The 13,359-nt window shown below is 51.1% G+C and overlaps 2 protein-coding genes and 1 pseudogene across 3 annotated transcripts; 2 read left to right on the forward strand and 1 right to left on the reverse strand.

Moving 5' to 3' along the window:
• Positions 1 to 927: 927 nt before the first annotated feature.
• On the forward strand, positions 928 to 2,899 carry LOC311630763 (annotated as a pseudogene). The gene has a single exon. The product of its transcript is annotated as an uncharacterized misc_RNA (transcript).
• A 527-nt stretch (positions 2,900 to 3,426) lies between these two features.
• Positions 3,427 to 8,739, reverse strand: LOC311631326 (uncharacterized protein C2orf81 homolog). Its single transcript, XM_084901340.1, has 4 exons — positions 8,651 to 8,739; positions 5,267 to 5,488; positions 4,960 to 5,181; positions 3,427 to 4,804 (listed from the first exon to the last, which is right to left on the reverse strand). Exons 1-4 carry the CDS (start codon positions 8,666 to 8,668, stop codon positions 3,539 to 3,541), a joined length of 1,728 nt encoding a protein of 575 aa, XP_084757466.1. The 5' UTR covers positions 8,669 to 8,739; the 3' UTR covers positions 3,427 to 3,538.
• A 120-nt stretch (positions 8,740 to 8,859) lies between these two features.
• Positions 8,860 to 13,248, forward strand: WDR54 (WD repeat domain 54). Its single transcript, XM_084901355.1, has 10 exons — positions 8,860 to 8,899; positions 9,282 to 9,534; positions 9,697 to 9,759; positions 10,659 to 10,725; positions 10,812 to 10,871; positions 11,479 to 11,606; positions 12,427 to 12,527; positions 12,626 to 12,788; positions 12,920 to 12,994; positions 13,061 to 13,248. Exons 2-10 carry the CDS (start codon positions 9,313 to 9,315, stop codon positions 13,190 to 13,192), a joined length of 1,011 nt encoding a protein of 336 aa, XP_084757481.1. The 5' UTR covers positions 8,860 to 8,899; positions 9,282 to 9,312; the 3' UTR covers positions 13,193 to 13,248.
• Positions 13,249 to 13,359: the final 111 nt, after the last annotated feature.

The raw sequence follows: 13,359 nt of genomic DNA on the forward strand, positions 1-13,359 counted from the left end.
AATTTTAAGTAATTAAAATTATGCAATTTAAAAAAATAAATAAAAATAAAGGTCGCGACAAAACAGTGGGGGAAAAAAATAAAAAAATAAAAAATTAAAATTAAAATTAAAAAATAAAAAAGCTAAAGGAGTTCATCACCACCAAACCAGTATTATATGAAATGCTGAAAGGTATTTTTTAAGAAGAGGAGGAGGAAGAAAAAAGTAAAGATAGAAATTATGAACAACAAATACATATCTACCATCAAAATGAATCTAAAAATCAAGTGAATTAAAAATCTGAGGAACAGCCGAAACAGGTTTGGCTCAGTGGATAGAGCGCTAACCTGCGGACTGAAAGGTCCCAGGTTGAATTCTGGTCAAGGCCATGTACCTTGGTTGCGGGTACATCCCCAGTAGGGGGTGTGCAGGAGGCAGCTGGTCGATGTTTCTCTCTCATCGATGTTTCTAACTCTCTATCCCTCTCTCTTCCTCTCTAAAAAAAAAAAAAAAAAAAAAAAAAAAAAAAAAAAATCAATAAAAAATATATTTTAAAAATCTAAGGAATAGAAATAAACTGGTGAATATAATAGAATCAGGCGCATATAATGGGAGGGGATTTATAATTCTCAGGGGGAAAGGGGCGTGGGGGGTACAGGAAGAGACTGGACAAAAATCGTACGCCGGCTGGCCCGCCATCTTGCTCGCAGGGGCAGTTGGCGGGAGAGATCGCGCTCCCCTTCCGGCCGCCGGCTCGCCTTCAGCCGGGATTTCTCGCGGCTGGTTTCTCGGCGTCTGCTCTGCTCTCGGCCCGGAGTCCGTGTGTTGGCGTCCTCGTCGCCCTCCCGTCACCCGGATGGAGTAGGGTCCCGCACCGTTGTCCCAAAGAGCGATGGAGCTTGGCCCCCCTCCCTCCCCTTGCCCCTCCCTCCTTCCTTCCGCCGCAACATGGCTGACAACAGCCCCGCGCGCCGACAGGCCACTCGCAGCCGCAGCACCAGGCGGCCGCGGCCGGTGGTCTCGGGCAAGCAGGGCAACGAGAAGACCATGAACCTCAACCCCATGATCTTAACCAACATCCTGTCGTCGCCTTACTTCACAGTGCAGCTCACGAGGTGGTGGGTGAGATCTACTTCCAGGTCACACATGCTGCGCCCTGGGAGAAAGGAAGCAGGAAGACAGCGGGCCAAACAGGGATGTGCGGAGGGGCTGGAGGGGTTGGAACAGGAGGAATTGTTTCTACAGCTTTTTGCCTGTTATACGAATTATTTACTCTGAAGTTAACTCGAAAGCAAGTGATGGGTCTCATAACACACACAGACTCTCCATATATTAGAGCCCTCGGATTTATGTACATCAGGTACACACAGCCCCCTACAGATCTGTGGGATTGGTTTGAATCCTTCCTTGATGACGAAGAGGACCTAGAGGTGAAGGCTGGCGGAGGCTGTGTGATAACCATTGGAGAAATGCTGCGGTCTTTTCTCACAAAACTGGAGTGGTTTTCTACCTTGTTTCCAAGAATCCCAGTTCCAGTTCAGAAGAATATTGATCAACAGATTAAAACCCGGCCTCGGAAAATCAAGAAAGATGGGAAAGAGGGCGTTGAAGAAATAGACATGTCGAACGCAGGCGTTCAAGGTCTCCAAAGAGATCACTGAGCCCGCGGAGGTCCCCAAGAAGATCAAGAAGTCGAAGCCATCATCGGGAGGGCCATGGGTGTTCTAGTTTCGACCCAGAATTAGAGAGAAAGAACGCCAGCGCCTAGAGCGCGAAGCCAAAGAAAGAGAGAAAGAAAGGCGACGATCCCGGAGTATTGATCGGGGCTTAGATCGAAGGCATAGCAGTAGGGAAAGGCATAGAACTCGGAGTCGTGAGAGGAAAGGAGATAGAAGGGACAGGGATCAGGAAAGAGAAAAAGAAAATGAGAGGGGTAGAAGGCGAGATCGTGACTATGACAAGGAAAGAGGTAATGACCGAGAAAAGGAGCGAGAGCGATCAAGAGAGCGGCCCAAGGAGCGGAGAAGTAGGGGCGAGGTGGAAGAAAAAAAAAAAACATTAAGAAGACAAAGATGATAGGCGGCACAGGGATGACAAAAAAGATTCCAAAAAAGAGAAAAAAAAACACAGTAGAAGCAGAAGCAGAGAAAGGAAGCGTAGGAGTAGGAGTAGAAGTAGGAATGCAGGGAAAGGGAGCAGAAGCAGGAGCAAAGAGAAATCCAGTAAGCACAAGAGCGAAAGCAAGGAGAAGCCCAATAAGTGAAGTCGGAGTGGCAGCCAAGGAAGAACTGACAGTGCGGAAAAGAGAGAACGGGAGCGGAGCCCCAGCCAAGATAAATCTATAAAGCGGAGCGGCAGCAAAGAACGTGCCCACAAACAGGATCCCAGTGAAGGCAAGGACCAGTGTGCCAAACAGGATGAGCGAAGGAGCCAAAGCGCAGAACCAGAGAGCGAAGAAAAACAAAAAAGCAAAGACGAGACTGTGTGAACATGCTTTGTGAAAGTGGATCACATTGAACCTGTAAATCTTTGATTAAATCTGCTTTTTCCCCCTCCCGAGTTGAGATTGATGCGGTAGTACGTACTCTTCAAGCTCCCGTAGACTGCATTTTCATTTCCTCTTTTGTGTAGGGAAATGCCTTTGCAATCCCATTTATTGCATTGATGTTTTCACCCAATTGTTGAGTTTGATACATGATGCACAGATTGTTCTTGCCTTTTTACTGTTTAGTTTTTGAGATGTACAGTCTGTACATATGTCCTGAAAATGTTTTAATTTCTTTGGCATGGCTGCCATGTTGGTTAAATTTGTATAAGGCAATAAACTGCCACTAATTCTATTTTTGTTCTGTAGGTGTGGGATTATGGTTTGTATACTGAAGTTTAGCATGGCTGTGCTTTTCGTAATAGAATGCTGAAGACTTTGGGGGGGGAAAAATCGTACACCTTTGGATGAGGACAGTGGGGGAGGTAAGGGTAGAGGTTGGAGTGGAAACAGGGTGGAGGGGAGCTATGGGGGGGGAAAGGAGAAACATTATAATAATCTGAACAATAAAGATTAAAATTTTTTTAAAAGTGAACTGACAGAGCTCCAAGGAGTAGGAAAGCAAGAAACCAAACTCCTCATATCTTGAATCACTCTGTGCCCAAGCAGGACCACCCCCTTGCTCCCCAACTGATAGGAAACTACGTTCTCCCAACTGAGGTAGACCCCACTTGTAGCTCTTACATCCCTGTCTGCTCTTTTGTGAGGAGAGATGGTTCTCCAGAATTCTTCTGCTGGAGAGTGGCCTTGGCCCTGAAGCAGGGTCTCCTATGGATGCAGTGGGTTTATTCCCTGGACCCAGTGTTCTGTGTTCTTCTAGGCCTGCCAGGACCACTGCTCCTCTCCAGCTCAGGGAGAACACAGATCGTGGGAAGAAGCTGACAGAGATACCAGGCCAATTCCTAAGGCAACTCACTGAGGTGTTTATTGTTGGCAAACAGACAGAAGGCAGATAGGATCCCCACTGGCTGAGGTTCAGGGCTCAGAATGGAGCAGGACCCTGGAGGGGAGCGACTATACTTTGGGGCTTGAGTTCCTCATTAGCTGTGCCCTGGTCACCTGGGCTTCTGTCTGGATGGGGCGCATCTCAACGGAAGGAGAGGTACAGTCTTTTTTGTCCTCCTTCTGGGGTGTGCCAGACCTGAGCAGCACCTGTGTGGTTGGGTTCCACATGCTCACACCAGGAGCCAGCTTCAAGGCTTCCGGCAGCAACACTGGCTGCCACATCACCTGGGATGTGGCCTTGAGGACTTGGGGTTCAAGATTAGACCACCTGCGAGGATCCTGGCCCTCCTGGTCCGGGGGGCCCTGCGGAGGTACATGGGTGCGGCGGGCAGCCCACAGCTCTTCCAGCAACTCTGCCTCCCCCTCCCAGCCCCTAGGCCACTTTGCACCTGGCCAAGTGCAGGGGCTGGGGCTGCGGGCCATCTGGGAGAACTCCAGGTGCCTTTCAAAAAAGTGGCTTCCTGGACCAGGTAAGAGCCGGTTTGACTGGGAGGCTGATGGTGATGGGTCAAAGCTTAAAGGGGGAAGTTGGGGCCCGGGGTGCAAGGCAGGGAAAGGACCGCAGGGAGGACGTGGGTAGAAAGCTGCCCGGGGTACTTGGAAACTGGAACCAGTAGCTTGTTTGGCCGGGGCCTCTGTCTTCTTGACCCGGGGGAGCCTGCGGTAGATTTCCAGGGGTTGTACCTCGGAGTCTGGATCCACAACCTCAACTACTGGGCATACCCATTGGCTCGGCAGCACGGAGGCCTTGTGGCCCACCTTACGCGGATGTGTACTCAGGAGTGAGTCCAAGCACGAAGGCTGCAGGAAGGATTCGGAGGGGCTGGGTGTGATGGAGTCCAAGGCTGTGTCGGACATCTCGTCCTTCTTGAGCACCTGCTCGCTTATGTCCCCCGTGTCAGGCGGGAAATGGAGGCCCTCCACTGAGAATTGGGAGCTGAGGGGCAGCGTGCCCTCTGCCGATTCCTGGGAGCTGGCTGCCAGGGACAACTCCAGAGAAGGGTGGGGACTCCCAGAGGGAGTTCTCTCTATCACTTGCTCCACAGATTCTGACAGCTGTTGGAGGCTCGGGTTCTTGGACTCTGCCGAAGATGGGTGGCCTCCTTCCTGGTTTTCCAGTTCCTCTGAAGTATCCGTGGGGCCTGCCTTCTGAAACAGCTCTGGGGTGGGTGGAGGGCTGAGGGTGTCTCTTGGCTTGGAGGATTCCACCTGCTCCTCAGAGCCTCCATCCATCAACGATCTTCCTACAGAAATCTGGTCTACGCTCTCTTGGTCCTGGGGAAATGCACCAGAGGTGGGGGTGGAGGTAGACAGTGAGAGGTCAGAAAGGAGAGAGGGGAACTGAGGGTGGAGAAATCTTGGAGAGGCCGTAGGGAAAAGGAGGATGCACTAGGGGCAGGGGTGGGGGTCAGATGCAGCTGGGGGCTTACTTCGCTTTGGAAGGAGTCCTCCAACTTCACCGAAGCTGGTTCGTGCAGCAGGGGCACAGATCCCTGAGCCCAGGCATCCGTTCTGCATGCCAAGGGCTCCTCGTCCTCTCCCCAGGTGGGGTCCTCAGCCACTGCAGACTCTCCCTCATCTCGAGCCAGGAAACGCCACTCGATGATCTGCAGCATGGCCTCCCGAGCCTGGTTGATGGTGAATGGGATGCACTGCAGAAGCGAGGGAAGGTCTCAGCCAGGCAGGAAGGCGTGGGAGAGGGGGTAGATGGGTTTGGAGGGCCCAATCCAGGCTCACCTGCTGGGCCAAGTAGACTTTGAAGGCGGAGTCCATGACACGCCCCAGCAAATCTGCCAAGACGTCCCCCACCACGTCCTCGCCCTCCTCCACCATGGTGAGCAGCATCCACTCAGCCTCAGTAAGCCGCCCGGGAACGATGTCCACCTGCGGCACTGGCACAGTAGGCGGCCGCGTCTTTTCTGTCTTGGATCTGGCCGCCCCACGATCTCGGACCTGCCTCTGTGGGAAAGGAGCAGGGCAATCAGGGCAGGAAACGGAGGAGTGGACGAGAGAAGCAGCTACAGGCCCAGAGGAAGCTTTCTCAATTTGTCCAGTAGGAAGGAAAAGCCTTCTGAAAGGGACAATTTTATATATATATATATATATATATATATATATATATATATATATATATATATATATAAAATTGATTTTTTACAGAGAGGAAGAGAGAGAGACAGAGAGCTAGAAACATCGATGAGAGAGAATCATCAATTAGCTGCCTCTTGCACGCCCCCTACCGGGGATATGCCCGCAACCAATGTACATGCCCTTGACCGGAATTGAACCCGGGACCCTTCAGTCCGCAGGCTGACGCTCTATCCACTGAGCCAAACAGGTTTCAGCTGAAAGGGACAATTTACTAAGAAAGCCTACTGTGTGACAGGTACTTCTCAGCTAATTTAATTTTCACAACAGCTCACTGAGCCCATTTCACAGAGAAAGAAACTGAAGCTTGACACAAGTTAACCAGCACTTGCTTAGGATTCCGCAATAAACCCAGGCTGTATATGGCTCCAACTCCACAGTCCTTGCTATTTGCACTAGTCCAAAGTGTTCAAAGTTCTTGAGAGGAAAAGGACTTGACAGATGAGTCAATATATGGGTGCTGGAATAATTGGTGCTGTTTACAGTCTCCTCCTCCTCCCCAAGTCAACTTAAATCCTTATTTTACAATATACATCTAAATAACTTCTAGATGAATTAAAGGACACACACACACACACACACACACACACATAACACAAAAATATAAACAAAAAATAAAATGTAGGAAAAATAGGATAACTTGCCATATAATCTCTGGGTAAGAAAAAAAAACAGTATATTCTTCAATTGCTTCCCTGTGGTACAATTGTCAAATTTTCCTGTACTTACTTTTATAAACTTTCTTTTTTCTAATTTACAAGCTGATATTAGTAATCATTTTCTGGCACTTAGAGTATAATAGTTGCATACATCGTCTTGACTCAATTCCTACATTTTTTTAGAATACACATTTTTATTTGCATTTTACAGAATTTGCCTAGATCACATAACAAGGAAGTAGTGATCATTTACATGCAAGTTTGACTTCAGAGCCTGACTGTATACTGCTTCTCAAACAAGAAATACAGGGAGGGGCAAAAGTAGGTTTACAGTTTGTATGGAAAATAATATGATAATAAATAAATAATACATGAATAAGCCCTGCCGAGACCGGTTTGGCTCAATGGATAGAGCGTCGGCTTGGGGACTGAAGGGACCCAGGTTCGATTCCGGTCAAGGGCATGTACCTTGGTTGCGGGCATATCCCCAGAAGGGGGTGTGCAAGAGGCAGCTGGTCGATGATTCTCTCTCATCGATGTTTCTAGCTTTCTATCTCTCTCCCTTCCTCTCTGTACAAAATCAATAAAATATATTTTTTTTAAAAAATGAATAAGCCCTGTTCTGTGTACTCATAACTGTAAACCTACTTTTGCTCCACCCTGTATTTAATAGCAAATATTAAAAATATATATTCCTGCCCTGACCATTTTGGTTCAGTGGATAGAGTGTCAGTCTGTGGACTAAAAGGTCCCAGGTTCGATTCTGGTCAAGGGCATGTACCTTGGTTGCGGGCTCATCCCCAGTAGGAGGTGTGCAGGAGGCAGCTGATGGATGTTTCTCTCTCATTGATGTTTCTTAACTCCCTGTCCCTCTCCCTTCCTCTGTAAAAAATCAATAATATATATATATATTTTTAAAATATATATATATATTCCTAAATATATTAAAACTCATATAAAATAAGAATGTCTGGCCGGTGTGGCTCAGTGGTTGAGCATCGACCTATGAACCAGAGGTACAGATTTGATTTCCTATCAGGGCACATGCCCAGGTTGCGGGCTCGATCCCCAGTGTGGGTTGTGCAGGAGGCAGCCAATCAATGATTCTCTCTCATCATTGATGTTTCTACCCTCTCCCCCTTCCTTCCTCTCTGAAATCTATAAATATATATATATATATATATATTATATATATATATATATATATATATATAATTTTATTTTTTTATTTTTTTTAAAGATAAAATCTATTGTAGGTCCCAAGTTAATTTCAGGACCTAGGCATTTACTAGTAGATTCCTGGAAGCCTCCTCACTTCCCCATAAGAGTCTACTTGAACCTGATTCCCTCCAAAATTTACCTCAAATCTTTGCTTCCTCATCCTGCAACCTCACTAATAATACCTGATGTTCCCTAAAATTCTCCCTCAAATCTGATGTTTCCTAAACTTCATACTGGACTCAAAATCCCTTGAGCCTCATTTCCCTTTTCTGCCACGGAGACCAGCCCCGGCGGCAAACCTAGAGAAGAGCCCAAAGACCAGCTCAAACCAGCGCAGGGCAGTAGTGCTGGGCGAGGAGAGTCGGTTCTTTAGACTTCCCCTCCAAGCTTCTCTCTCTCTCTCTCTCTCTCTCTCTCTCTCTCTCTCTCTCTCTCCTTTTTAAATATATTTTTATTGATTTCAAAGAGGAAGAGAGGAGAGAGAGAAACCGGACTTCTCTTGCACGCCCCCTACCGGGTAATCAGCCCACAACATGACCATGTGCCCTTGTCCGGAACCGAACCTGGGACTCTTCTTCAGTCCACAGGCCAAACCGGCTAGGACTCCAAGCGTCTCTTGTGCCTAGACGTGGCCTGACCAGAGGGGCCAGGGATCAACGTTACACAAAAGTTCTTCAGATGTTTTATTTTTAAATTACCTTCTTTTAAAACAATTTGATTCTAGCAACTCCTCCCCTCAATCCCTGGCCACATTCCCGTTAATCCATTGAAATGGGGGCCTTGGTTAGAAACGTAATACACCCATTAGCTGTTTCTAAAGTAAATTTTTGCTCTTGGACTCTGCACCTCATTCGATCTTTTCCCTCAGCTTCCGATTGTGACAAAGCATGGGAGTGGGCATAGGGTGTTGTTGTTGTTGTTGTTGTTGTTGTTGTTGTTTGCCCCCAAGTACCGACGTGGATGCCTGGGCCATCTTGAACGCCGGCGTGCTGGGCTGGCACCCGGTACCGTGGGGCCGGTCCAAGGTTCCCGACACCGACCTGGAAGGCCGATCCCGGCTCTGGCGCACCCCAGCTGAGCTCACCAAGCTTACCGAGCTTTCGTGTGCCATGGCTGCCGCGGTCTTCAGCCCCGAGGTTTCTACAGCTCCCGTCGCCGCGCCGCCTAACGGTCGCCCCGGCAACCACGCTGTGCGCTGATTGGCTCGTCCTCTCCGCCGTTGCCCCGACAACCGCGCCCCGCGCTGCTGGTTCCGGTGGTTCGCCCCGCCCACCGGCCTGCGTCAGTGCGTCGTCTCTATGGTGGCGGCGGATTCGGAGGGACCTAGGGATCTTGGAGTCAGGCAAGCCGCCCCGGGGCTGCTGGTGTGACCTCTCACCCAGGCTGGGGCTTCGGGGAGCCGACCCGAGGGTGGAAGGGCCTAGAGACTACCCTGCCGTACCCCGCCTTGGCTCGGGCACTTGGGGCCGCCGTGTCCTGTGCCATCACCATTCCTCCCTCCTCTAGGGTTCCCCCAGCGTCCGTGACTCAGCCCTGGGGCTCCCTCCACTCTCTCACTCCATGAGACCCAGCTCCAAGCCAGATCCCCCAGCACCGTCCCTGACCTAGGCTCAGGGGTCTCCCCATGACATCATGACCCCGTTTCAGGGGTCTCCCCCAGTGTCTTAGGAGGGCACCTGCCACCCTCCGGTGGGAATCATTGCCGTCTTCTGTTTACCCCTCAGCTTTTGGTGATTCGAGCGGCTCTCCCCCAGGATGTTCCGCCGGGAGCGTTCCATCCCTCTCAGAGGCTCGGCTGCCGCCCTGGGCAACAACCTCAGCGTGCTGCACCTGCCGGTCTGCAACCTCACACATTTCGGGGTCGTCCACGGGCCCAGCGCCCAGCTTCTCAGCGTTGCTCCTGAGGGTGTGCCCTTGGCCCAGCGCCAGCTCCACGCTAAGGAGGGGCCTGGAGTGAGCTCCCCACTTATCACCCAGGTGAGGAAGGAGGTTGGAAGTGGTGTTGCTGAATCCAGTCCTAACCCCGCCCTTCCCTCTCCAAACCTCAAGGAATACCTTCCCTAACCCTCTGAATTTCCGTTCTTCCGAGTCATGTCTCCTGCTGACCGCTTGTCCCTACTCTAATCCCCCTCCCTCCAGGTCCACTGGTGTACCCTCCCCTTTCGAGTATTGCTGGTGCTCACCTCCCATCGAGGAATACAGGTAAGAGGAGGACCTTCCTGCCCTCTCAGGCTAGAGCCTTCTCAGCCCCTCTCCACAGACCCAAGGCTCCTCCGCACTGGCCTCTAAGCCCTCCCAAGTTTTACACATGCTTACGTAGCTCACTCTTCCTTATTTCTCATCTTCGTTCCTTCCATCTTTTTAAATATTTTTTTGAAACTTTTATAAGAGTTTGAACCAAACTTACAGCATAAGCCAGGGAGCAAGATCTCAAATGTTCTCCTTCCTTCCATCTTTTTAAATTCCCAAGTACCGCCCTAGCTGGGTTGGCTCAGTGGATAGAGCATTGGCCTGTGGACTGAAAGGTCCCAGGTTCGATTCCGGTCAAGGGCACATGCTGGGTTGTGGCTCGATCCCCGGTAGAGGGTGTGGAGGAGGCAATCAATGATTCTCTCTCATCATTGATGTTTCTCTCTCTCCCTTCTCTCTGAAAAGAATAAAAAATTAAAAAATCCCAAGTACCTTCTCTAAATCTGCCCCTTTGCGAGCAATGTGACCTTGGGCAGTTGAACTGATCAGAGCCTCTGTCCTCCTCTGTAAAGTAGGAATAAAAGTAGTGCCTATGCCGAAACCGGTTTGGCTCAGTGGATAGAACGTTGGCCTGCGGACTGAAAGGTCCCAGTTTCGATTCCGGTCAAGGGCATGTACCTTGGTTGCAGGCACATCCCCAGTAGGGGGATTTCTTTTGAGAGCCAAATTTTTTAAACTTAAACTTCTTCTAATGCCACTTCTTCAAAATAGACTCACCCAGGCCGTGGTATTTTGTGGAAGAGCCACACTCAAGGGGCCAAAGAGCTGCATGTGATTCACGAGCCACGGTTTGCCGACCACTGGGCTAAGGCTAACATGAATATATGACATCACTGCCCTTGCCTTCCCAGATGTATGAGTCTGACGGCTCCGTCATGGTCTATTGGCACGCGCTGGACTCCCGAGATGCCTCTCCAGGTACCAGCAGGACTGAGCTGGGTGTGGGTAGGGAGTGTTCATTGGGGCTGGAAAAAGCACTATTTCTAATAATTTCCCCCTTTTAGACTCAGCACAGGCTGTGTTTGCCCGAGGGATTGCTTCCTGCGGCCATTTCATCTGTGTAGGTGAGAGGCCCAAGGACAGGGCATTGGTGTGTGTGTGTGTGTGTGTGTGTGTGTGTGTGTGGCGGGAGAGAGGGTGGGGTACAGGGGTATAAAGGGGTGGGCTTCAGTCTGGAAGATGCTGAAGGTCTGAGGAAATTGTGGAGGGTTCAAGGGAAAGGTGGAAGTGAGGGGGGGCAGAGACTCCAAAGAGCCATGGACGGGTTCAGAGGGGCGGGGTGAGGTAGAATAAGGGTAGTCACGGAGGGGGTGGGGGGCAGGACTGTTGGGGCAGTGAGAGATTTTTTTGTTTTGTTTTTTTTAAAATAGATTTTTATTAATTTTACACAGAGAGGAATTGAGAGGGATAGAGAGTTAGAAACGTCGATGAGAGAGAAACATTGACCAGCTGCCTCTTGTACACCCCCACTGGGGATGTGCCCACAACCAAGGTACATGCCTTTGACCGGAATTGAACCCGGGACCTTTCAGTCCGCAGTCCGATGCTCTATCCACTGAGCCAAACCGGTTTCGGCAAGAGATGGGTTTGTTACTAAGGTTTCTGGGACGGAGGGAGCTCTGAGTGTGGTGGCTGGAGACGCAGAAGGACTAGGACACACTGCTTTTGTAGGAATGTGGTCGGGCCGGGTCCTGGTGTTTGACATCCCACTCAAAGGTCCCAACATTGTACTGAGTGAAGAGCTGGCGGCGCATCCCGCGTCAGTCACAGACATCGCCAGCGAGCCTGCCCAGGAACCTGTGAGTGCAAACCGCTTCTGATTCAGTGAGCCTGGGGTCCCTCCCCACCTTGGGAGGCAGGAGACCTGAATGACGTCTTGGCTCTGCCGCTAAGCAGCTGGGTGACTTCGGGCAAACTGCTGCATTTTCCTAGGCTACGGCAACCTCAGGCCCCGTGACGAAGCTAGAGGTGTTTTACGTGGCATTTAAGTAGTTCACTAACACTTCTCAGTACTCATATGATTGAGGAGTTGGACAGATGGCTTCCAAGATGCTTTCCCGCTCTGACATGTGCAGCTTCCTTCTCTGGACTTGGGCAAGTCCTACACTCCCAGCACCACCCCCTCCAGGAAGTCTTCCCCCTATTCCAGCTCTCACTCATCTCCCTTAGCTGACCCCTCAATTGATGCTGTCTTCTTGGGTTGCAAACCTTTTGAGAACGGGGTTTGTATTTCTAATTCATACTCTGCTGAATCTGGCCCAGAGCTGGGCCCATGGGCTGTGTTGGCTGCCTAGTGCTGGAGCCGAGGCCTAGCCTACTTATAATTGACTGGCTTACCATGAGACCTCCAGAAGGCATAACACTGTAGCCTCAGTTGCATCATCCATCCACCAAGTACAGTTATATAATCCCTCCTAACACGTGTGTGTGTGTGTGTTTGTGTGTGTGTGTGGCGGGGAAGGGATGGGGGGACTGTGAGGAATGCAAGGAACGCATTCTGTGCTTCCTGAGGGAACCTTGTTTCCAGTGAGTGAGGGCTCCATGCATCTACTGCCTCCCTTCACTGGACACAGGACCCAGCAGGGGAGAGGGAAGGGCTGACCCTGCCTTTCCCCTCAGGACTGCATGGCTGACGTCGTGACAGCGGATGACTCAGGCTTGCTTTGTGTCTGGTGGGCAGGTCCTGAATTCAAATTACTGACCCGGATTCCCGGATTCGGGTAGGTGAGGCAGAGGGGCCGAGGGCCTCCTGAAGCAGCTGCGGGGCGGGGAGTGGGCTCGGGTGTGGGGAGATCAAAGTGGGGCGTTGCCCTTGCAGGGTCCCATGTAACTCCGTGCAGCTGTGGAAGGGGATCGTGGCCGCGGGCTACGGGAACGGGCAGGTGCGGCTGTACGAGGCCAGCACGGGAGTGCTGCACGTCCAGATCAACGCCCACGCCCGGGCCGTCTGTGCCCTGGACCTGGCTCCGGGGGCGGGCAAGGTCAGTCTGGTTCCCGGGACCGGGATGTTGAGAGGAACCCCCCAGGCTTGTCTTTGTCACTGAAGCACTCCAACCTGGACCAGTTCGTCAGCACCTCTGACTCCCACTCATCCTCCTGCCTTTTTAAATAGCTCCTTTCTGCAGCCGAGGACACCTTTGTACACATCTGGAAGCTGAGCAAAAGCAGGGAGAGTGGCTGCACCGAGGTGGGTGTGGAGAGGGGGGCGGGCCCGCGTGGGGCAGCAGGCCCTGAGCAGCCCTCTCCTCCGCAGGTGGAGCACTGTCATGGGGAGTGTGTGCCCGACACCCAGCTGTGTGGTGCCCGGTTCTGTGACCCCTCCGGCAGCTCCTTTGCTGTGACTGGCTACGACCTCGCCGAAATCCTGAGATTCAGCAGTGAGTGAGAACGAGAAGCCCTCCTTTCCTCCTGTGGTGTTTATAAAGTGCCTCCTCCACCTGGCCCGTGTCTGTTACTCAGTACCAAAGCCATCTTTCCCAGCCGGCGAGCTAGGCCCCAGGGAAGAGGGGACGGGGCAGGCCCAGACCAAGCAGAGAGGCAGCCTGATGTCAA

This window comes from Pipistrellus hanaki (assembly GCF_964339955.1).
Source record: "Pipistrellus hanaki genome assembly, chromosome: 12".
In the NCBI taxonomy this organism is placed as follows: Eukaryota; Metazoa; Chordata; class Mammalia; order Chiroptera; family Vespertilionidae; genus Pipistrellus; species Pipistrellus hanaki.

What these genes read in the sequence shown, in the direction of transcription:
- LOC311631326 (XM_084901340.1), bottom strand. An exon ending in AAGTCTACTTGGCCCAGCAG is followed by an intron (nt 5,182 to 5,266) that starts GTGAGCCTGGAT and finishes TCGCTTCTGCAG; the next exon opens with TGCATCCCATTCACCATCAA. An exon ending in AGGACTCCTTCCAAAGCGAA is followed by an intron (nt 4,805 to 4,959) that starts GTAAGCCCCCAG and finishes GCATTTCCCCAG; the next exon opens with GACCAAGAGAGCGTAGACCA.
- WDR54 (XM_084901355.1), top strand. Translation starts at nt 9,313, where the DNA reads ATGTTCCGCCGGGAGCGTTCCATCCCTCTCAGAGGCTCGGCTGCCGCC. An exon ending in CCTCCCATCGAGGAATACAG is followed by an intron (nt 9,760 to 10,658) that starts GTAAGAGGAGGA and finishes TTGCCTTCCCAG; the next exon opens with ATGTATGAGTCTGACGGCTC. An exon ending in CGGCCATTTCATCTGTGTAG is followed by an intron (nt 10,872 to 11,478) that starts GTGAGAGGCCCA and finishes CTGCTTTTGTAG; the next exon opens with GAATGTGGTCGGGCCGGGTC.